This window comes from Zea mays, chromosome 7 (genome assembly GCF_902167145.1).
Source record: "Zea mays cultivar B73 chromosome 7, Zm-B73-REFERENCE-NAM-5.0, whole genome shotgun sequence".
Classification (NCBI taxonomy): Eukaryota; Viridiplantae; Streptophyta; class Magnoliopsida; order Poales; family Poaceae; genus Zea; species Zea mays.
In genome coordinates this window covers 10933273-10958044 of record NC_050102.1, presented here as the reverse complement: position 1 = coordinate 10958044, position 24772 = coordinate 10933273, and the positions used below count along the sequence as shown (strand labels likewise).

The following is a 24772-nucleotide window of genomic DNA, read 5'->3' as shown; positions in this document are numbered from 1 at the left end:
TATATGTTGTCACAAAATGCACACAGAATAAAATCGAGCATGATGCATAATTTGGTAGTATATGTTTTTATTAATTGTTTTTGGGCATGATGTTCACATAAGATGATGCATAAAGATCAAACTCACATAAAGAGAAACTGTTCCTCTACTGGTATTATTCCTAGCAATTACAAAGTGGGTGTTACAACTCTGATGAGAGGGTAACTTATTCTAAGTTCATCTCATGTACTCTTATTGCCTTTGTATTCTTATTTGAAGATTTTGGTGAGGCAATGGGGTTCGAGGGCCAAATTTGATCCCGTTTTGGTGCTTGATGCCAAAGGGAGAGAAAATAAGGCCAAAGCAATGAATGGATCAGCTACCACTCGAGAAATTTTGAAAATAGTAGAATAGAGCTTTTGGTTTGTCAAAACTCTCTTATTATCTCTCTTGTCTAAAGTTGGCCTCTTATGGGGAGAATGGTTGATTATGGGAAAAAGGAGGAGTTTTTGAAATCTTTGATCAATTTCTCTTGGAACAACTCTCTTTATGTCTCTACAATTGTGTTTGAATTAGAGATAGGAGATTGAGGTTGATTTGCAAAAACAAAACCAAGTGGTGGCAAGGAATGATCCATATATGCCAATTTTGAATCAAAACAATTTTGAGTTCTCATTTGTATTGATGTTGCACTTCTTTTAGTTGCTTTTTGTTGTGTTGGCTTAAATCACCAAAAAGGGGGAGATTGAAAGGGAAATGTGCCCTTGGGCCATTTCTAAGTATTTTGGTGATTGAGTGCCAACACAAGTGCAAATCAAGTCTAAAGGTATGTTTCTAGACTTAGTACATTGTTTTGAGAACTAATGTATTGTGTCTAAGGGCTGGAAACAGGAGAAATCAAAGTGGAAAAGAGATGGCTTTGTTCAGCCAAAGTCTGCTCAGTCTGGGTGCACTGGACTGTCCGGTGGTGCACCGGACAGTGTCCGGTGCGCCAAGCTGGCTCTGGCGAACTTGCTGCTCTCGGGACTTCGACGGCGGTGTACGGCTATAAATCACCGGACTGTCCGGTGGCGCACCGGACTGTCCGGTGAGTCATTCACAGGCGAACTCATCGCTCTCGGGAGATGATTAACGGCGTACGGCTATAAATCACCGGACTGTCCGGTGGTGCATCGGACTGTCCGGTGAGCCAACAGTCGGCCGGGCCAACGGTCGGCCGAAGATTCCGCGCGTGACGCGTGGCCGAGCCAACGGTCACAAGGGGGCACCGGACTGTCCAGTGCGCCAACGGCTCTGAATCTTCAACGGTCGGCTTCGCCAAATAAGGAAAGAGATCCGCACCGGACAGTGTCCGGTGGTGCACCGGACTGTCCGGTGCGCCAGGCGACTGAAGGCAAGAATTGCCTTCCTGGAATGCTCTCAACGGCTCCTAGCTGCCTTGGGGCTATAAAAGGGACCCCTAGACGCATGGAGGAGCACACCAAGCATTCTCTAAGCATTCCTAAGCACCAAGACTTCGATTCCGCACATTTGATTCTTTGTGAGAGCAACTAGAGCTCTATTTGAGTTGTGAACTCGTCGGGTTGTGTTGTGAGCTCTTGTTGCGACTTGTGTGCGTGTTGTTGCTCTGATTTTGTGTCTTGTGTGCGTTGCTCATCCCTCCCTTACTCCGTGCTTCTTTGTGAACATCAAAGTGTAAGGGTGAGAGACTCCAAATTGTGGAGATTCCTCGCGAGCGGGATATAGTAAATAAAGCAAAACACCGTGGTATTCAAGTGGGTCTTTGGACCGCTTGAGAGGGGTTGATTGCGACCCTCGTCCGTTGGGACGCCACAACATGGAGTAGGCAAGTTTTGTACTTGGCCGAACCACGGGATAAACCACTGTGTCTATCTGTGTTGATCCTCTTGTGGTTGTTGTGTTTTGCAAGAACTCCTCTCTAGCCACTTGGCCTTATTGTGCTAACACTTAATTAAGTTTTTGTGGCTGTAAGTTTTCAAGTTTTACAGGATCACCTATTCACCCCCCCTAGGTGCTCTCACCGTTTAGGCCCGCTGTGGACCGGGCTCGGACAGGAAAATGAGCCGGCGGGCTTAGACGCCCCCGATATTCTAACCGTGTCTGGCGGGCCGGGGCCAAAACGAGCCGGGCTTCACTGGGCCGGTCCAGACGGCCCATTTGGCCATCTCTACCTCCAACCAGTTAATAACAACTAATGAGGCATTTACACTAGCAGTAACCAACAATCCACTTACTAATAAAAGGTATGTTTGCAAACACCCAGTTTTTAAGAAATTGATTTGTAGAAACTAGAGTGATTCTAAATATACCCGTTTATGTCCCAATTTATAGAAATTGGATTATCAGTTTCTTAAAAACCAAAAAACTAATCTTCTCTAGCTAAAACCAACTTTCGTTTGTTTAATTACATCATTGCCCCTGTTGGTTTCATGAAATTTACATCTATTGTCACCGCTTTTTAAATTATAGAGGGTGTATCCTAGTAATTGCCTATAAAAAACTAGAAACTGGTTTTTTTAAAAAAAATGAGCTCCAAACACCTTTGTCTATCTTCTTCTTCATAAACTAGTTTTTAGAAACTGGAGATAAAAATGGGCTTTAAAAAACTGGTGTGCTTTCAAATAGGCCCGTGATCCAAATAATAACCCTAGCTTTTTACTTGATATGATTTTTTTAAAATATAATTTGATGAAAATAATACGAAGGTCTCGCACGTACACTACCGGAATCCGAGCCTTTGCCGAGTGCCGAAAATGGCACTCGGCAAAGAAGGAAACCTGGGTACCGGCAAAGATGTCTTTGCCGAGTGCCACTGCCAAGGCACTCGGCAAAGGGACTGGCAAAGGGGCCCACTGGAGGGTTCTTTGCCGAGTGCAACCTGGGAACCGGTAAAGCCGTCTTTGCCGAGTGCTGAAAATGGCACTCGGCAAAGAAGGAAACCTGGGAACCGGCAAAGATGTCTTTGTCGAGTGCCACTGCCAAGGCACTCGGCAAAGGAACTGGCAAAGGGGTCCACTGGAGGGTTCTTTGCCGAGTGCCAGTCCACCTGACACTCGGCAAATAAACCTCCTTTGCCGAGTGTCGCCGTGGGCACTCGGCGAAGGATCCGTCACCGTCACTTAGCGCCGTGACGGTGACTTTTCTTTGCCGAGTGCCAAATGGCACTCGGCAAAGTCTTTGCCGAGTGCCCGACAAAAAGTACTCGGCAAAGATGCTGTTGCCGATGTACAGTTCGCCGAGCGTTCTTTGCCGAGTGTTACACTCGGCAAAGCATTTGCCGAGTGTAAAATAGCCTTTGCCGTGTGTCTCAGACACACGGCAAAGAAGCTGATTCCGGTAGTGGTAGATGGAGTGAAGTACAGAACAACACTATTATGATTAACAATACCTTCGAAACTGGGACCAAACGGAACACTCATGGTTAATTGTGAGTTATTTGGATTTCATGTCAAGGGAGATCGAGACAACCAGCCTTATTCAGCGACGCCTGCAAATAAAATGTTCCCAGCGATCACGAAACCCGCAGTGCCTAATACATGTCCATGTGTATGGCCCCATTTGGACCCAGCAGCTCATAATCCTGCGGCGGCGGTGTAGATCCGGAGGCGGAGGTCGGCGGCATGGATCCCATCGCCGTCTGGATGAGCTCCATGGCCCCCGCGCAATGCGTGGCTGCTGCTACTCGGTTCATCTCTGTGGCGCTCAGAGTTCCACCGACGACCATGGATGCAGGCTCTTGATGAGCTTGCAGTCGCAAGAAACCGTTGCCGACCGAAGCATCGTCGTCTGCGGCTGTGGCGGAGAAGTAGCCGACGATGCTGTCTCGGATAGGCGGCGGCGGCACTGGAGCGTCGGAGCTGGGGGTCGGCGCCGAGATGGGCATGGACGACGGCACTGATGAGCTCATCTCTATCACCCGCTTCAGGGAGTCCTCTCCCATCTTCACCTGCAAGAGTGCATGCAACCAGACATATATACCTCCCCATTACCGCGCGCAAGCTCGCTCGTCGACGCGTTCAAGCATAAAATAAGGAGAACGCCGCGGTTACGTACCTTAGCTCTTAGGGTCTCCATGTCCGCTCTCAGCACCCTGTTGTCGACGTTAGCGTCGTTGTACTTCTGGTTCAGAGCGGCAATGCGCCTCAGCAGGCAAGAATTCTCGGCTTTTAGCTGTGCTACCTGTAATATAATGGTCAAGCACGGCAAAACTGAACGAAAAAACACGACTACACCAGCAAAACGGAAAGCACCAGCTTAAAAAACCCTTTTTTTTTAGGGTTTCAGTAGGCAAATGGAACGACGATCGATGGTTTAGTTTGTGATGCTACGCATCAGTACCTGGTCCTCCAGTTCTTTCAGGTGAGCGGCTTTCCTGTATCTCGAGCGTCTGGCTGATTCTCTATTGGATTCCTTTCTAATTAAAATCAAGTGACAGATCGATAAGCCCAGGAGTAAAAAAAAACCGTACAATTAATAAGCTGCAAATCAACCGGAATTACCTTTTCCTCACTCTTTCCTCGGTAGGCATCTTGAACCCCAGAATCTCTACTTCTCCGTCCATGTCTTCGTCTGATGGTGAAGGATCTCTCGAGGAAGAGCTAGTAGCAAGCCTCACGCCAAGGCCTGCGGTTTGAGCGTGGTTATTGTTGATTGGATCTTCGCCGTTCATCAGCTTGTTCTGCACTGGATTATTCCTGATGCTGCTACCTAAGTGAGCCAGATCGAGAGTCAGGATATATATCTATATACAAAAGCACGTCTGTAAACAATGTAATAATGGCACATATATATAGTAGATATAGTACCTCCAGTGTGATTGTTTGAGCCTTGAGAACGTTGATCTGAGGTCACAACACTGGAGGCCGCCTGTGGATGGGTATATATGCCAAAATTTCAAGTTTTAAAATTCAACAAATAAAAGTTTGTAAAGATCGAGTGGCTATCGTAGTTTTTTTTGAAAAAAAACTAGTAAGCTAAGAATGGATTGCTAGTTTGTATTTAGCTTACTAGGTTTTGTGATGTTGGATTTAGTTTACTAGGTTTTACATGACTCGTGGTGTAAAACCTAGTAAGCTAAATCCAACATCACAAATCTCGTGACACTAGCTAGCGCTATATACATATATACAGAACAAGCTAAGCACAGTGACTTGTGATGTGGCATCCTTGTTTGGCAGTTTGTATAGCCAAACATGGCATATAGCTCAACGAGAACACCACATCTCTATAGCTAGATCATGGATTACCTACCCTCATCACTTTTAGAAGGTGTGTTTGGATGCACTAGATGTAGGTGATACAAACTTAGTACGTCAGAAAAGGCACCGGCCGATTTCAGTTATTGCACCCCCAGTTAATAAGACACACGTACTACTACAAACCCTGTAGCCCATAGAGAGTACAGTACAGGCCGTGTAAAACATTGTTTTGTACTATTTATACAACAATGAAGTGTAAAATAAGAGATAAAAGACGAGTAAACCGCCGAAGATATAGCGAGGGAATAATAAAGATAGGGAAGAAGAGCGAGCAGTGTATATACCCTCCACATTTTGAAGGCCTCGAGGTCCTCCTCCAGCTTCCTCCTCAGTATGGCATTGTACTCCATGGGGTCCCCTACTACGGCACTACTCACCGCCGCAGGCGCCATCATTACCGCCTCTTCCATCACCGGCGGCCGGTCAACATTTAGGGCGCCTGAGCAACAAGAGTTCGGCACCACCACCACCGGCGGCGGTGTGCTTGTCGTCAGAGCCTCCTCTTCCAGTAACCTCTCAAAGGTCCACTCTGTGGCGTGCTGCTGATCCATCATGTCGCCGCCACCATGACCGTGACCAGCAGCAGCAACGTCTATGACACTGCCGACGACGATGCCGGTTACCGGAGGCTGCTCTCGCTCTGGCTCTGGCTCTGGCGCTGGCGGTGGTAGCAGCTCCCAGAAGGGCCCGAGGATCTCCTCCATTGAGATGACGTGCTCCATGCCCAATAATAAGTAACTATCAATCAATGGTTCCAAGCAAAGGTCAAGAAAGGGAGAAGCAAACACTAGGAATTGAAGGAGATGCAGTGCAAGGGGAGGGACCCATAGATATGATGGGTCGTCGGCGGCATATCTCTATGCACCCATGAGTTAATTATGTTAGCTGCTTGAAGGAGATCGAGGAGTACGCTTGGATGCTCTTCTTTCCCCCCCTACTTATCTAGTGCTGGGCTCTCTCTCTTGCTGTGCCTCCCTGCAGAAACTTCTGGAGAGGCAAAAAAAAAGAAGAAAAAAATGCATCGGCCTTGCACTCAATGTGAACCTGCAGGGCAGCAAATAGGACAAGTGATTTTGTTTGGAAAGGCTAACAGAAAGCAAAGTTAGCTAGATGGTGCGCTACCAAGTTACGTACCATGGGTTTTATCGTGACGCTACATGCATGTGTGTTTTTGTTTTAACCACACGTGTTAGCAATAAGCCAAGCGTGTACCCATGCATGCCCGTGTGTGTTCTACTACCTTTAAACCACTGGATTGGATAACGAGTTTTGCACTGGCTTTGTGTGCTAGACACCATGCCTTACCAACGTCAACATGTATTGTATTGCACTTTCTGTTCTACCTACACAACTTTGAGGTTCATGTGGACGACGAACTACGTGCAAGAAACACAAAAAGGGTACACGATCTTTACTTTTTTATCGTGATAATGACAATATATGCGTACAAGTAATCTGCTGTCCAAATTAAACGAAAGGAAAGCATAAACAGAAATCTCAGCTTACATGCTATATATATATATATGTACGTAGTTTTAGGTTTTTGTTTTTTTCACTGTGACTTGCTATATTTTGGAGCAATTAATCTAGACTAGTTATCCAATAAACGATGCTTACTATCAATTTATAACCTTTCTTATCACTTATTAATTAGCCAACAGGCTGCACACTTCTCCGCTCTAGCTTCCTTATATAACAAATGTGCACATATATCTCTACTAATCCTTAAGGGTGGTGCGAGGGCGTCCACAGCATCACCATGCCCCCGCCCGACCCCGCGCATCCCGCAGCGCTCAGCTTCCCGAAAACCTATCGCGTCGTAGCCGCCATCAGGCCTCCGCACAATCCCCTGCCTGCTCGCCACGCAGCCTTGGCGCCGTGACCGCCGCCTCTGCTCCCTAACTCCGCCCCGTGACGCCCCCAGCCCCCAAACCACGCCCGCTCCCCACGCGATGGCCGCTCATCCCGTCGACGCGCCCACCGCAGTTCACACCCGCGCCCCGGCTCCCCCGCCTCACCGCGCGGCTCTGCCAGTGATCGTCGATTCGCCTCGCCGCGCTGTCTGAGAGAAGGAAAGAGGAGCTCAGGACAGCAGCGGCTGGCGCGAGGTGCCCGGAGGCAGACGTGACGACGACGAGGCCTTTGTAGATCTCAGCAGGCACGGCTCGCCTCCGCGTGGGCAAGCTCTGAGGCGGCGTCCCTTCCCTTCTCGTCGGCTTCCATTCTCCACCGCGCTCACTCCATTTTTCGTCGTGATCCCTTCCTCTCCATGGGCTTCCATGAACCCTAGAGCTCGCCCGTCCATGGAGTACGTGCTCACCATCAGCGGATCCCCAGGTCGTACCTACTAAACACTAGCTCGTATGGTCCTGATCCCCCAGGTTCTACCCTAATCCGCAGCAGCCTTCGCCTCGGGCTCACCTCCCGCTCCATCTCCTCTGTTTCCTCCTCGCGCTCTGCAGCGGCGTCTCGATCCCCGAGGTCGTCGCCTTCTTCAACCACATTGCCCCTTCCGTTGCCAATTAGCTCCCCGATTTCTACTACTCTTGACCGGCATTAATTTGGCGCTACTATCTACCTTGATTTACTAGCAAGACATTAACCTTTGTAATAGTTTTGGAACTGGGTAACGTGAATTTGGGTGTCAAAATTCAGATTCTGAAGTTGCTCATTTCCTGGAAACAATATTTGTTCGTTTTTATTTTTTTAATTATCACAACCACTATGATCTGCTCCCTCTGTTACAGAGTTTAAGATGTTTTTTCCTTAAGTCAAACTATGTATTACCAGAAAACTAAGCAAATTGGCAATCAAACTAACTAATTAGTGAGGGGTAAGTTAGTCTAATTGTCAGACTCCTTATTTGGTTCTAAAATTGCTTAGATGTCTTGTATTTCAGGATGGATGGAGTGTTTTTTTGTTGTAGTTATCTATTCTATCTGATGAGCGTTTCTTTCTATAATAGAGACCATGTTTCTTTCTATAATAGAGAATATGATGAGCGTTTTGACTATTGGAACTTCATATGCTACCTTTTTTAGTGTCATTTCTATCTTTGCATATTTTCAAATTACATGTCATCCTACAGTAGTGGATGCTTCATCATAACTGATCAGTTAAATTATCTAAAACAAGTAGCTAAATATAATTAATAGTAAAAATTACAGATTTAAGGGTTATAAGTAACATGTATTTGGTGTTAGTTTTTTACACATGTGAAAGCTATTTGCTTCAGTACATAGATCTCTGCAGATGATAAAGTAATACTAGGCTTGATAGTATTGTCCATCATTTGCTTCAGTATATAGATCTTTGCTTCAGTACATATCTCTCACTTCCTATCCAAGTGTTTGCTCCCAGTTCTATAGCACTCTGCAGATGATTTGCTTCAATACTTAGTGGCTATTTTTTCTACTACACTGGTTAAAGAAAAACAGAGAAAAGAAAATCTGCATGTGTATTATAGTTAACCTATCATATATATATGAAAGTGTAAGTTGTTGCCTTGAAAAACTTGAGATGCACTCAAATAACGCAAGCAGAGAGTATTTACTCAATCTAAATAATGAAATAAATTTACTTAGTTTGATGGTTCACATAACACAACAACCAAATAAACAATTTAAATTAGTCAGTTTTTTGTCATTCTAAATAATGAAATAGTTATTATTAATACCATGGGATATTCTTATTTTGTGAAGGCATCTACCAGAATAGGAAAAGGTTATTATTAATACCAAGGTTGCTAGCTTCGAAATACCTGAAGTGCTACTGCTATCAGTTCTTAGACTTTGGTTTAAATCATCTAAATTTTTTCTGTTGTTCTGTCAGGTCTAGACACTCTATGAGTTCGATGATCTCGAGAGCATCATTGATAGGACACTAAAGCGCGATTTTGACACCGAGGAAGCACTCTGGTTGCTTAAGATAGGTCTTGTGTGCATCCCGGATAGCCCTAAGATCAAGCCCTCCATGTCAATGGTTGCCAAGATGCTACAAGGTGAGTGTGCTGTGAGTGACAGGATCATGAGGCCTGGCCTGATCACAGACGTCATGGACCTGAAAGTCAGGATGGTAGAGCCGATTCAGTTCAACTTGACATCATGCTCGAGCACTGCCGCACCGGACCTTGTCAGGTCCATTTGGAGGCCCAGGATGTCAAAATCAAGAACATGAGAAGCACTTTGAGCATTTTACACCTAATATGAGCAAAGCACGAAATGAATCTGCATTTCCTCAGGATGAAATTGACTCACATAGAGAGCATTTTTATGTAAGTTAGATACCACCAGTTTCTTATAGATGCCAGTTCTTTGTGCTAAGGCCTAAGGGGCTTTCTGTTGTAGAATGAACTAACCTCAGATTCAATTGCTTCAAAGAAGCCAAAAATAAGGAAGAGAGAAAATAACAATTCTGTTTCAAGTTCTGCTCCCAACATTCCTAATACTCAAGGTTTGTTTCTATTGGTTTGTATATCCTACCCATGTAGCTTCCCTTTTGTTTCGAGTTCTACTGACTCTGGTTATAATTATGCTTTTTAGATTTTATCACTACCTTCTGTGAGGTGGTGGAGGATTTCTGTGGAAAACCGAAATTCCTGAAGATGGAAATTGCGGTGACTGGTTGTCAATCCCACTTGGTGATGTTAAGGTTCTCGTGAATGAAATTACATCTGTTCGATCCAAAAGGATATTGCATGAGGTTCCTATGGATACAGTTACAAGGTTATTGGATGTGATTGATCGTCAGATTCGATATTCTCAAGGTTTGTCGATAGATGTGAAAGAAAATGTGAGTTACTTACCATGTCATAGTAGTTTACATGATTATTCGTGTTTTGTAGCCAGGATTAACCTCACTACAATGCTCTAGCAGTCTACTACTCTACTTGCCTTTCTTCGATTAATTTTCCTAAAGTGAAATCGTGTGATAGTTGTTCGTTCGGTTAGCAGAAAATTATAGGAGTTACAGCTCAGTTGGTTGTAGAAGTCCGGTAGCCTTGCACAATGTTTAGAAGAAGCCATAATATTGAGCAGATGACGGTCAAAAATAGCACTGGATTAAGAAGCTGTTTTTTGGCTCACACTAATAACTTTGTTTGTGATTTTGGTCATCATTTTCCTGCCTGGTTGGGTTGCATCTGCTTGTCATTCTTGCAGTCAGCATGAACAAGGTCGAGGCATTGTACAGGTTGTTCAAGAAGATTGGCAACACCTTCATTGATGATGGGCTGATTAACAAGGTCAGCAATGTGTGTCTGAATCACTACTTGGTTCTTATGTAGTGTCTTATTAATCTTTGTGCTATGTGCAAGTTTGTATTCATGCGAACTTATATAAACCAATGCCCGTTTAAACCATCTTTTCCTATGTACATAGTCATGTACTACATGAAGCTCTAAAACAACACTTAAACTAGCTTATGAGTTTCTTAGAACTCTGGTTTTAATACATGCAAATTTTGCTGATGGCGTCCCGCTTCTTAATACAGCGAAAAGAGGGGCTGCAAGCAGTTACGGCCTAAAGTATAGATTTCTTAGTGACCTCACCTTAGAGGGTTCTTCCCCTTGAACAAAAACCTAGGGTCTGTGCATCTCTAAATGTTACAGTCCTACTGCAAAACAAACAAATGCAACTGATAAAAAATGTGTTGATATTAAATTAAGTGCATTGTACACAACAAGGCTTCATTTGTTTGCTTCTCGTCGTCTGAACTATGTCATATTTCCTTCTAAAATGAACAATCTTAATCTCGCTATTTTCTTAATACATGATTAATCTAGCCCCTGTCATCATTCTATTCACTATATTGAATTAGTTTTGACCAAAAACCCTGGTAAGCTGGAATCACATTGTTTTGTAGCTGTTTTTCTTCACTATAAATGATTAAACTTAACCTGATAAATTCATCTACAGGCTCTTTCAAATGGCAAGCCCACTGTTGTTGAGTTTTATGCAAACTGGTATGAAGTCTGCAGGGAACTAGCTCTAGATATCTACAAAGCTGAACAACAATACAAGTCTGCAGGGAACTAGACTCTGAGAACCATGTTGCTGATGCGGAGAGCATTGTAGCCAAGGGCATAAGAGATGGTGCAATTGATGCCACCATAGATCAAGCAAATGGCTGGATGGTATGGAAGGAAACTGGTGATGTCTACTCTACAAATGAGCCATAGATCATACAAATGAGCCCTTGATGCCACCCAGGATTGGGTCCGCCCCCTATCTTTCAGTATTCATTGGTTTCTATGATTCTGCTCCCTTGTGTTGCTACTGTTTGTATAGTAAGTTTCGCTCGGTTTCCTTTGTTCCCGTTTGAAATAATCTGTAACTCAATGCAGGATATGTGAAAAAAAATTGAGGTCTAATTGATTCATGTTCTCAAAATAAATTGCAAGGGTTAATGTTTGTTGGTTTAAACAGGTGTAATGTGTGCTGGCGTTGACCAGTATGTGGGTCGAATGACTTGTCCTATTGGAATGATCTGTACAGTGTAGTCTCCCGCTAGAGTATACATAACTTGCAGAAAATAATTATCAAACAATGTATATTATAGCAGTATACCATACCACTTACTACCAGTTTCGGTTAGTAAACATTTATAGAAATCAGTACTGAAATGATCATTAGCAGCATTATATTATTTTTGCATGCACTTCGGTTATATCATTAGCAGCATTTCGGTTATGTATACTGCTATATTTTATATTTGAAAGAGGATTATATTGCATACTTTGCCGCAATCTATATTTTTCTTTTTTGTTTGCCTTTATCTGTAGTGAGACATATGGCCTTCTGCTACCATGTTGTTTAGGGTTTTGCAGAGCCTGCGATTTATGTGAGTTAACATATCGATCTTGAATTCACATCACGGGAAGACACGTGGTATGGGAGTTGGGCGCAAGCTCAAGAGCCACCGCAGGAACCAGAGGTGGGCTGACAAAGCATACAAAAAGCCACTTGGGCAATGAGTGGAAAAAACCTTTTGCTGGATCATCTCACGCTAAGGGCATCATTCTGGAGAAAATGTATGCCAAATATGGGAATGATCTGTGCTTTTGTTATGTTGTACTTCTTGTTCTTGGGCTAAGGTGTGTTTGTTTCCATTGTGTAGTGGTATTGAGGCCAAGCAGCCAAATTCGGCCATCCGTAAGTGTGCCCGTGTTCAGCTGGTGAAGGATGGAAAGAAGATTGCTGCCTTTGTGCCGAATGATGGTTGCCTAAACTACATCGAGGAGAATGTATGTCTGTTGACCAATTCACCTTGTAATGATTGTCAAGATCTATGTAATGAAAAATCTAACCATCTCTCTTGTTGTAGGATGAGGTGTTGATTGTTGGATTTGGTCGTAACTCGTAAGGGTCATGCTGTGGGAGACATTCCTGGTGTCAGGTTCAAGGTTGTTAAGGTTTCTGGTGTGTCGCTACTTGCACTCTTCAAGGAGAAGAAGCCAAGGTCTTAGATCACTTTCGGTAGTCAAGAATGGTGTAAACTGCCCAAGGCTCTGTTGTCAAAGTTAAAGTTTTGCTAGCAACAGAGCTGTTAATTCTAAGTTGTACCTTTTTGTTAACATTGACAGTTATGTTACAGTGTAAACTGCCCAAGGCTCTGTTGTCAAAGTTAAAGTTCTGCTAGCAACAGAGCTGTTAATTCTGAGCTGTACCTTTTTGTTAACATTGATAGCTCTGTTACACGACATTATTATTTCCTTATGAAGGTCAGTTTGGAAGAAACATTCTCCTTTATTCACAAACTATGTTGATTTTCTGACCAAGTGTCCTTCCATACAGATCCATAGAAAATATAGTACAGGTGGCAGCACGGAGAAGGTAAGGCCTTCAAAATATTCTGACTTTCTGATGAGGTTAGATTATCTTGTGAAATTTCCATATCGTCATCCAGATGTAGTTTTTGTTAATAGGAATTACTGATGCATCTGGTTTGTTTTTTCTTGATACGATGGCATAATTATGTTTGTGTATTGTTGCCAAACTTAATCTTTTTGGTGCTTCACAAATTCTCATGCCTTGATTAATTGTTAACAGAATATCATTTTTCTTGTTAGACGTTTGAAAGATAAACATCCGAGACGATGCTTGAACGTGTGTTGGAATTTATTGGATCTCTTTCAATAAAAATGACAGAATTCAATATTTATTATGATTATTGAGTTGATTCTTAATAGCACCACTAAACAATCCCACCATTGTACTCACGTCGCCCGTCGCGCTATTGGAGGCTCGTCAATTTGTGTTCCGTGGAATCGCACGGGCACGTATCTAGTAGAAACATAATCTTTTTTTTGAACGAATGGCACAAGGTAGTCCACATTACTATTAAAATAGAAGAGTTCGAACAAGGTTTCCTAGGGCGCTCCCCAAAAAATGAGGGCAAGCAAAACTCATAGCTAAACGGTTTACAAGTTTTTAGGAACTCCTGAGGTTGTGCTTACATAGTCGGCATGATCACCTAGAGCTGTATGGCGCCGGTGCCCTAAAGAATGGCCTCCACCAAGAATAATCTTCACCATCAATTGTGGAGATTTGCCTAATTGGACAAAAAATAATTGACTGTGTTTAGAAATGCAAGGATAACGAAAGGAGGTTTGGTTAACCGGTTTACGTTCTTGGCGCTTGGAGGATATCGATTCATCGTCGGATGTCGAAAGCGGTGAAGAGTCGGTCTCATATTATACCACCTTCTTCATCCGCTTCTTCTTCTTGTCGTCCTTCTTGTGCGACTTGGAGGAGCCATATGATTCTTCCTTCTTTCCCTTGTGCTTCTCCCATAAGGGCACTCTTTCTCCAGACGACATCTTCTCGTTCTTGTTGGAGGGTTCTTCCGACATCACTTTGAGGTGTTAGACTCTTAATGAAGTGTCAAGCTCCAATACCAATTGAAAATCACAGAGTGGGTGAATAGGCGAAACCTAAAATTTAACGTTTTAAACACAAACTTTAACCCCAGTTAGGCGTTAGAACAAGAATAAGAATAATTAGAGCAAGCGAGAGAGAGAGAGAGAGTTCTTGCACAAGTTGCTCCAATTATTGTGGAATTACTTTGAGAGTAACTTAGTTGATATGGAATCAAGTGCAAGCAAGAGAACTAGAGAGAGGGGAGAGGAAGAAACAAATCACAATCGAGGATCAAACACAAAGAACACGGGTGATTTATTTGCTGAGTTCGGTTCCTAAGAACCTACACCCTATTGAGGAGTACACTAAGGATGGTTCTCTTTCAACCCTTTCCCTCTCCCAAACGGTCACTTAGACTGGTTGAGTGTTCTTCTCAATCTTGACAAACATTTAGTCCCCGCAAAGATCACCACACACTTAAGTATCTCTTGCTAGCATTACAAATGAAGAATGGGGGTGAGAGTGAGAAAGAAACTCAAGAACAAGAGCACAAGAACTTGTAACAACTCAAGAACACAAGACACTAAATCTCTCTAACTAAAATCGATCGAATGTGTCGCTTTTGTGGCTTTGAATGCTTAGGAGGTGTTGCAATCAATGTATGGATGTTTTGGTGTAGCTCTTGTGTCTTCAATGTGCTGGTTAAGGTATATTTTTCAAGAAGTAATGTTGGGAAAACCCCATATAGTTTTATTTTTGTATTGATATATGAGAATGTATAGATTACATGAGTAAGAAAATGGAAAATTACAGTTGTTGGACCCACGCCCGGACTTGTTCTGTCTGTGCGGCCTTCATCCTATAGGAAATTAGTAGCATCTCTTTCTTAAACATTTGTAGGCAACAAAGTGGAGTGGGTGGTGTTCCTTCGAAGATCCACCCATTCCTGGTTTTCCAAATGCACCACAACATGGTTATAATGGTCTCCATTCTCCATTGTATTGTCATTTGATCCCTAACACGCTGAATCACAATGTATTGACGGGAGGCACGTCATGGAGTGATTCCTATTGTCTGCCAACATCTCTTCGCATAGTTGCATTTGAAGAAGAGGTGGATAATTGATTCTTCTTTCTGCAGAATACATTTCTCACAGATGTAAGAGTCAAGCACCATGCCTTTTCTTTTGAGGAGGGACTTTGTGTTTAATCTATCTTTTAGCAAGAGCCAACAGAACACTTTTTGTTTGGGTTCACATTTTGAGTCCCAAAGCCACATATTACGGGGTGACCTAACACCTAACCCATCATGTGTTTGCATGCCTTGGTTGGGGTGTATTTATATCCCCCAATTACCCAAATAATTGTTGGGGTGGTTGGGCAAAAATTGCACTATCAGGTAGTATACTAGACCTCAAACAGTATCGGTCTGGTGCACTACTAGACCCCTATCAGACTACCGTAGTAGGTAGCCATTCTGACGGGTGGTTAGCACAGTGAATGGTCTGGTGGGCCACTAGACCTTGCCATGTTGGATCTGGCCATTGAGATCTGGAACTAACCGTTCAACCCATACGGTCCGGTGCGCCATCGGACCGGTCTAGATAGCCAGCCGACCGAAGTCCAAGTTACATCCTCTCTGCGTTAGAGGTCCGGTCTTCTAGCCACTAGTTGAACAAGTTTAGCCTTCTCTATGTAAGTGGTCCAGTGCTCCAAGCAGCAGACAAATTTTTGCTAACTTGTCCATTTCTTCTTCATTTTGATTTGGCTACACTTGAGGATGCTCATATGACTTAGACTAACACATCTAGTGGCAATCCAACTAGTCTAAGTCACAAAACTTAGACATTTTAATTTCTCTAACTCATATTGCTGATTTAGCTCAAACTAGCTCCAAAAGAGTGAATTGTTGAAATTAAGCAATATAAACACTTTAGATGTATCAAATAGGTTCCTAGGGGTATTTAGAATTTATCCAAAGTATAGAACTATTGCTAGTTCATCTATTCCAAGTTTTACCCCTACATGGCTGGGGTTTGAGCTATCTCTGATCTAGAAACTCTGAGGTTGATCTTATGAACTTGTAAATCAAAGACTTGTCAAACTAGTTAGTCCATATGGTTGTGATGGTCATCAAGCATGCCATCAGATTTTATACCCATTCCTTGTGTGCCACTGAGTGGCATATATGTATTTTTTGTGTGTATGACATGTGGGGCCAGTGGCATATAAGGAATGAGTATATTTTTCAATGGCATACAAGGAATTTACCCACATTAATATAGGAAGGCCATTTCCCTTTCAGTCGCAGATGCATGTGGCTAACGCTTGTAGACCATGGGAGTCGAACGCAATATCCCACCCCTCGTTGCAGAACACCCAATCTAGTCTAGCAGGGTTGGTTGCCTTCTCTCGTTGCTCTAGGTGAATTTTTTGTTTTGGACGTGTATTTCCCTTAACTCGTAGAAATTTAGCGTCCTGCGAAATAGTCTCATGCACCGCAGGTTAAGGTTTCGATTGTTTTTGTCTTGTGATTGGTAGATCAAATTAAAATTGCCAAGGACAAGCCACTTGTGACCATCCTTAGGTTAGAGATGTCTCAATTCATGAAAGAACGCTGGTTTTCGGTTGTCACGAGTTATGATAGTGATGAGGAAGGATGTGTTGGAGCTCTTCAGTTCAATGTCTATTGAGACCGAGGAGCGCTTGATGTTAACATTTATGACCTCAACGCGATCTTGATCCCACATTAGCAGAATACCCCCCCTTAGTCCCAGCAGCTAGTTTGTAGAAGAAGTTTTTAAGCTTATATCCTCCGAGGAAGGCAGCGAGCACATTATTGATAGTTGCCAGCTCGGTCTCCTGGAGGCACGCTAAATGATATGCGTAGAGAAAAATTCATGCACCAAAACACATCTCGTCGGTGAGTTCAGTCTCCGCATGTTCTAACAGATTGCTCTAAAGTCTTGATTCAGGAAGACGACATACTCTTAGTTTGCCTCTTTGCATAGACCGAAGATAGACATTGTTCATCTATAAACGGCTTAAAGGGTGCAACATGGCACCAAACATTTGGGCCAAAATCGTTAAGGTAGCGAAGTGGAGTAGTTCTGAAGACAAAAGTAGAACAAAACAAAAGTAGACGCTAGCTCTGTAGCATGACAGAAGGTACATAACACGACATATTTTTTGACGACGCCACGCACACTTGACTTGATGCATAGAAGGTTGGAGTTCTCTAGTGCAGTAGTAGTAACCAATAGAATTCGGTGTCGGTCGCTACACCCTTAGCAACATTGAGGTCGTCCACCTCCTGTCCCATCATTTCTATCAGGGTGTCATCCATCAGCTCCGCGAACTCAATCCCAATGCCAAACAAGTCAGTCAAAGCGTTGATGGTGCTTTTCGGGAGTGTCCCCTTGTACATTGCAGCATAGGCCTTGAGCGCCTGATCAATCGACATGTGATCCTCCATGGAGATGCCATGTTTGTGGCATAAGTTGATTTGTGCATGGCACGTTATTGGTATCACATGTTTTTTGTCCAGCCGCACGCTTCGACGAGTGTTGGTCATGTCATACGCCCTATGGCGCCTTTGCTAACGCAATTGTGATGCCTTCTATAAAACTGGTAATGTCGACGTCATGAAGAAGTGCCTAAGGGCAAGAAGAAGGCCCCAATCCCAGCAATCGGTTCTAGGCTTGGGGGCGTTGGAGTGGCCTGTGCTGGGGTCAAGAGCGCCTGAGGACGATGGCCAGAGTCGGGATGGCTCGCAGCGCCTGAAGCCAAGACATAGAAACATAATCTTGCACATGTTGCAATAATAGGCTACCTTAAGGCATACTCTCAGATAGCGATAATACACCTTCTGATACCCCCGTACCCCGGGAGCCCATGTCTCGGTGGGACCATGCTCTGTTTGGTTAAGTCTATGGTTTTGTAGGCCTTCAGGATCCTTTAGACCAGGGACCAAGTCCTCAGCTTAGTTAAGTTTGGGGCTCCTATAGGCTAGGACCCAAAACCAAAGACCATAGGATATTCCTCAATAAGTTCTCAAGGTGAGACGTCCGTGAGCAGCAATCTTGGGGCACAACGATCCTAGGCGGTATAGCTCCGATGGTATGTGCACATCCGAACATTTTTTGGATGGTGGCATGGTGCCACATAGACATGGTAACTAAGGTTTACATCCATTGTATTAAAAGTGATGAACAATATGTTGGTCAAGAAAGTCTATTGTTTTCACGCCTAAGGGTGCAAGTGTATCTGTGGCCATTGTATTATTGTGTGTAAGCATACTTGTAGGTATTATAAAGTATAGGCATATACACTATTATCAATAGTGTTATACTCCACGAACTCCTCTGCCTATCGCTATGGCAGGACAACATCTATCACTGCAGCAAGACATACTCGATATTGTGGTATGATCGAGGTGTGCACTACGTATGACTCCATGTCTACAATAAGATATATACGAGTAGTTGAACCTCTGCTGAGCAAAGCCCACCGTCCAACAGACATGTAACTCTTCCACCCCTTGTGCTATAAAAGAGAGGAGTAGAATAGCATAAAAGATAGGTACAAATATCAATGGTCTAGAATTCAGAGTCCATGGTGAACGAAGCCAAGTTCATGTAAAACCATTACTCCAAGGGAGATTTAGACTAGAACCCTCACTATAACCAAAGTAGATATGGAGCTAGTTAGTTCTCTTGCTTATATAGTATCTTAGTGTGTAATCTTCACCTCTACTTTTACCAGTTCATCCATCATAAAGAGAATATAGGGTATCACACGTTTGTGGCTAGAATCTCTATAAACCATTTGTGTTCTTGTAGCTTTGGCAGTGCCCTGATCCAGCGAGCCTCCAACCTATGTCCCTAGGTATCTTTCTATTGACAAATTTCTCGAGTACCTATGATACCCTAGTGTAGTAGTTGCAAATAAGCCAAACAAATGTTGCTCATGCTACAATATTACGAGTAAACCTAGTTGCAACTCAGTTCCAACTCACACTACCACTCGGGGGCAATTCCCTGTATGCCATCGAAAATTATTTTCATCCCTTGTGTGCCGCTGACCCCACATTTCATACACACAAAAAATCCCTATATGCCACTCCATGGTACACAAGGGATGAAAATAAATTTTTATGGCATACAGGGAATTAGTCTCAACAATCGGTGTGTCCCACTTAAACACATACGATAAAAAGTCATGTAGTTGCCCGAACTAACGATACAGTTGTAACTTCATATATGAACGATTTATAAACAAGTCATGTTTTTAGTGTATTGTCACTTCTGCTATTGAATAAACTACACATGTGTCGACACCCACGTGGATCTCATGCGACATTGCATGTATCGGTAGAAAAAGATCCTACTGAACGTGCGCAGTAACGACACGGTCCGCACACGCGCATGTGCGCATTTTGTGTCTGTGTGCAATATAATCACTATATATATTCACTAATTTTTACTCATAATAAAGTGTGGTCTTTATGGTGACATTATTATAGATTATTTTTTGTACATACACTTTCACGCGCTTAATAATCTAAACTCATATATAGAAAACCAATCATATTGTTATGTTTCAAGGATACATTTTCCAAAATAAAACATTTTGGCTTTTGTAAAATACAAGTTTTGCTATACATTTAGATATATAATGTGTCTAGATACATAGCAACAATAATGTATTTGAAAAACTAAATATCATGTAACTAAAAATAGAAAGAGTACATCATAAAATACACATGACCGGCTATTACTTTCTGCTAGTTTTGTTTATATCTTCAACGTTTCTTGTTGAAGCGTACAAGAAATGGAAAATATGACAAGACTTGTTTTAGAAATAGAAGTTAGTTGGAACGATGACGTTCCATTCAAATCCAAAAAGAAAAAGGTTAACAAGAATTGTATGTATGTGCTACTTGAGATACAAATAGTTATACTGGTATTGTAAGTTTCTGCCTTTTTTTATGACCACTAATATATGTTAGTCTATATTAATATAAATTCAAGTAAAGGGTAAAAATAAAAATAACTGTTGCAACTTTGTACTAGGCACAACATTGTACTAACACATAATTAAGTTTCAAATTCATTACATAAATGTGTTGTGCTAATCTCTTATCCTAAAATATAATATACGGTTGCCCTTCTCAACAAAGTAGCTAACCTATTAGAATTCCGTACTGTTTATCTGATTTGCATGCATGTGTTGATATTTCTCTCATGCATGTTGAGTCGTTCAAATGTTGTGTAATTTGGGGTCAAAGAAAGAATATCCATTTAGAACGACGATCGTGCCGCCTCATCCAGGGGCACATCTTGTTCAAATGACCCCAATCATGTTTCCTAACAGTGATTATGCTCCTCCGTGCAAAACATATGAACACTGCCTTCTGCTCTGCTAATATAATATATGGGATCTTGATTTATTCATTTGAGCATTCAACATAGGGACACAATTATTTTCACTACACAACAACCAACAACCCTGAAAGCCAAGATTGAAAGGAAAAAAAAAATCTTAATTTCTTTGCTAACGAAAATGGTTGGTTCACGGCAATGCGGCCTTCAGGTTCTTGGCGAACTCTTCTAGCTTCTTCAATCCTTCTTCTGGAGAAGCAGCTTCCTCCAACGTCTTCATCACTGCGCTACCGATAATCACACCATCTGCGCCCCATCCTGCAATCTGAATAGCAAATAAACAAAGCGGCAAGGGTGTCACGGATCTGCGTTGAGTAAGAAACAACCCCAGATCATGGAAAGATGGCAATTACGGTTTACCTGCCGGACATGCTCTGGAGTCGACACACCAAAGCCAACAGCCACGGGTTTTTCTGTCACCTATAAAAGCAACATATTTTGTATTAGCATTGTGTCCTTCGGACAGTACAGAGGCATTAACACTACCTCACTAAATAGCATTAGATAAGGATAATGCAATTGCAAACCTTCTTGATATCCTGAAGAAGAGATTGCACCTTGCCGCTTACATTTGCACGTGTACCAGTAACTCCAACAGTGCTTACCTGAATAGCACACACATATGTTAGCAGCTGACTCATCATTTGACCATCAAAAACCCGATCCCAAGGGGGACAACTTTATCCGATTCCCCAGGATATTGCTTTAAGAAGAAGGCCATCAAATTTATTAAAATATACGCAATAGTAGTAAAGTCGCTTTATTACTACTCCATTATATTTTTCAGACAGTCCAAGCATTTCAGCACAGCTATCACCATAATATCAATCTCGGTGGCTGAGAGTAAAGTTTCAGGGAAGTATGCCAGAGCAGATACATGTGTTCTCGAGGTTTAAGCTGCCAACTTGAAATGGCATGGGTTATTCAAAATTTTAGTAGACTAAATATGTAATAGGTACTGCAATTGTTCTTGAATCTTAGGTACTGCAACTGTTCTTGAATCTTATGTATGTATAGTAGTTGGAGTTGGACTATTCTAAACGGCCAAGTTACGTATTAGGAACAAAACAAACTTTCTAGAAGTAGCTACAGAATCATAAAAACTTACAAGATAAATAAATCCTTCTGAAGCCTGTGCAATTTTCTCCATTCTTTCATTTGGTGTAGTCGGTGTTGTCAATAGCACCTGCATATATCCATGCAAAATGAATCCTATTAAACAGCTAGTGTAAAAACAATGTTACATCAAACCGCACACCTATTAAACAGCTAGTGTAAAAACAATGTTACATCAAACCGCACAGATGAATGAGGAATAGTTGTTATTCGCCCACAATCAGCACCGAGAACAGAGCCATGGATACTATGGCATTACGGACATGATCATGAGTTATGAGCTCACGATAGAGCCTGCACTTTTGAACTTCTGTACATTATGCTTATTATACATAAATATATATATTCAGGATTTCAGGTGTCCCCCCCCCCCCCTACAGTTTTCATCAGTGAAAAAAGGAAATGAAATTAATAGTTAAATATTGTAGCTTAAAAGAAAATTAGAGGGGGAAATGTAACCACACAGCTTAGGAACTATTGAAATATAAATGTAGTCTCCATATTCTTACATCAGAATGTGCACAATTAAATAAGCACAAAACAGGATAGAGAGGGTTAAAAGGTATCTTGAAGTTAGAACTGTATCTGGTGAAATTAGAGGGGCCAAATGCACTTATGTTTGGTGAAGTTAGAGAGAAGCTAGATGGACCTATATTTAGTGAAGTTAGAGAGTGGTTACATGGACTTATATTTGGGATCAGAGGCATTACAAATTTGTATCAGCATTTAAATAATAAGTAACTAATGTGGACCTCTCTTTAAACAAATAGAGAGTTCAGTGGTGCGCAGAAAAATGGCAAGACAAAACAGACACTAACATCTACAGGGTTAAGGTGTACATCACAGTATTAAGAGGGGACCTACCAGCTCTAGGTTGTTTTTGGCAGCCTCACTCCTCAAGACATCTGTCTCTTCCAAAGGAACATCTGGTACCACAAGACCTGAATGACAGTAATACATCGATTATCACAGTGAACATGAATTTCTGAGAAGCTAACCCAACTCTTGTACAGGTTTTCTGTTAGGAAGATTTGTTAGTATTGTTATCTGAACAGTGCTGTGTTAGCATACAATGGAGGAACTAATATTTCAGTAAATTAATGTGATAAGTATTTGCCTATAATGATATTTTAACGGAAATGAACATCACAAGAATAAGAAATATATTACCGTGTACCCCAGCTTCTTTAACAATACTCATGAAGTTGGGGACACCACGCTTCAGGATCGGGTTGTAATATGTGAAAAGCGCTACAGGGCAGGACAGATCAGGTATCACCCCCTTTACCATGGAGATGACATCCTCAAATGTGGTGCCCTTTGCCAGAGCGCGCGTCGCGGAGGCCTAAAACAGCATAAACCAAAACAGAGGAGTAAGTAGGAGCATACATAGACAACAGTACAACACAGTACACGAACAAATCAGTAGAGGCATACCAACCGACCTGAATAACAGGGCCGTCAGCCAATGGATCGGAGTAAGGCACACCCAGTTCGATCACGTCTGAACCACACGCATCAAGGATCCTGAGTGCTTTTGCTGTGGTGGCCAAGTCAGGGTCTCCAGCAGTGATGAAGGGAATCAAGGCAGTCTGGAGAGTTTTCAGATAGCAGCGAGCTCAAACCAAACAATATAAAACGGGAGAAAAAGTAGGGGTGAACAAAAAAAAAATCAACGCCGATACAGAATGATAAATGTCATATAACCTCAGTACCTTTAGTACTGCTCCTATTGCACTACAAAAATCTAAGGGCTGATTTGGTGACCAGGGATCACGAGTGGATCCATGGTGAATGATCCCCTCGTGATCTTTGGTCACCAAACCAGCCCTAAGGTCTAGTTTTGGAACCCAAATCACCCCTCTTTTCCCAGAGTGAGAAATCCCTCCAGATGACATTTAAATAAGATATTTAGTTTATATGAAAAATTTGTTAGTTATATATGGGGGTTTTCGTTTGCCTCCCCTTTCTTCCAAACTAGCCCTAAGTGTAATGTCACACACATATGGATTGCTCTTACTTCTTAGCACCATATATACAGTGCAGAGGAAAGAAACGTGGCGATTGATGAAATCCATCGAGCACTGGTTCACTTTTTTTTGAACAGAGGATAACCACATTTGTATTATTATCATAATAGAAATACAGCAGGTCCAGATACATCAAACCAGAAAAACCACGCATAGCATTGGGAATGGGGCGCCGGGATGTAACGCTAACATGACCGAGGCAGGGATGGAGTTGGACACAGTCCTGGTTCTTCCGATCTCAACACGACAAAACAGCGTGAGACAACCCGGTAACCAGAGGCAGTCAGTCTGCGACGCCTCCCATACCCATAGCCGTGCCTTCTCTGTAGGGTCCGACTACGGGCCGCGATTTTATTTTATTTTTTTTTTTTTGGTTCCCTATCTTTCTGAAAAGAGAAGGAAATGAAGGATTCGTCGAGGAGTGTACCTTCCCCTGCTGCCTGAGCTCGGCGAAGGTGCCGGAGATGCTGCGCTTGTCCTCCGCCACAGCGGCGGCCGCCGCCGCCGCGGCCCTGACGGCGACCACGGGCGCGGCGCTCCGGAACGAGACCCTACCAGTCGCCGCGGCGCGCCGCCTCGGCCCCGCGGCGGAGAACGACGCCGACCCCGCGGCGGCGGCCTTGAGCGCGAAGGCCATGGCGGATTTTTGTCGTGTGGGTGGGTGGTGGAGGCGGGCGCTGACTGGGTGCGCGGGGTGGCGCCTCACGTGAGCGACCGCGGGGTGTTCGACGCCGTGCGTGGATAAAACGGGTGGGTGGTGGTGGCCGGGTGATGCTGCTGCCGGTATTTGTAAGGACTAAGGAGGGCCCTGGGGCCCCTCCCGTGGTTGGTGGGCCGAGACGGATGAATCGCACGGGCGTCTGTGGGCCACCTGCGCCGGTGGACAGGCACACGGTCGTTGCCTTCTGTGGCCGTCTGATTCTATGGATGGATAGATGATGGATCTGTTACGTTGCATTTGCAGCCACGTGCGCGTTTAATGACGTTTTCCGTGTCAACCATGCAAGTTCCTTTTTTTCAGAGAGAGAGAAGCATGTGAATTATCTCTCTATCTTTTGGAGAGCCGTG

General features: G+C 43.1%; 2 protein-coding genes and 1 pseudogene across 5 annotated transcripts; 1 reads left to right on the top strand and 2 right to left on the bottom strand.

Annotated features, from left to right (window-relative positions):
* Window positions 1-3357: 3357 nt before the first annotated feature.
* On the bottom strand, window positions 3358-6515 carry LOC542375 (opaque endosperm 2). Of its 4 annotated transcripts, none has more exons than XM_008653637.4 (7): window positions 6083-6515; window positions 5543-5996; window positions 4806-4866; window positions 4500-4707; window positions 4339-4414; window positions 4054-4179; window positions 3358-3946 (listed from the first exon to the last, which is right to left on the bottom strand). In XM_008653637.4, exons 1-7 carry the CDS (start codon window positions 6109-6111, stop codon window positions 3530-3532), a joined length of 1371 nt encoding a protein of 456 aa, XP_008651859.1. In that variant the 5' UTR covers window positions 6112-6515; the 3' UTR covers window positions 3358-3529. The 4 variants fall into 4 exon arrangements, with proteins under 4 accessions (XP_008651859.1, XP_035816665.1, XP_035816663.1 ...); XM_035960772.1 differs by having other exon boundaries at window positions 5543-5974; XM_035960770.1 differs by having other exon boundaries at window positions 6169-6304.
* Window positions 6516-6937: 422 nt separating this feature from the next.
* On the top strand, window positions 6938-12969 carry LOC103632025 (40S ribosomal protein S23-like; annotated as a pseudogene).
* Window positions 12970-20549: 7580 nt separating this feature from the next.
* Window positions 20550-24460, bottom strand: LOC100170238 (tryptophan synthase alpha). Its single transcript, NM_001254838.2, has 8 exons — window positions 24132-24460; window positions 23120-23266; window positions 22845-23019; window positions 22539-22615; window positions 21667-21744; window positions 21086-21163; window positions 20919-20978; window positions 20550-20823 (listed from the first exon to the last, which is right to left on the bottom strand). Exons 1-8 carry the CDS (start codon window positions 24339-24341, stop codon window positions 20689-20691), a joined length of 960 nt encoding a protein of 319 aa, NP_001241767.1. The 5' UTR covers window positions 24342-24460; the 3' UTR covers window positions 20550-20688.
* Between the last annotated feature and the right edge of the window lie 312 nt (window positions 24461-24772).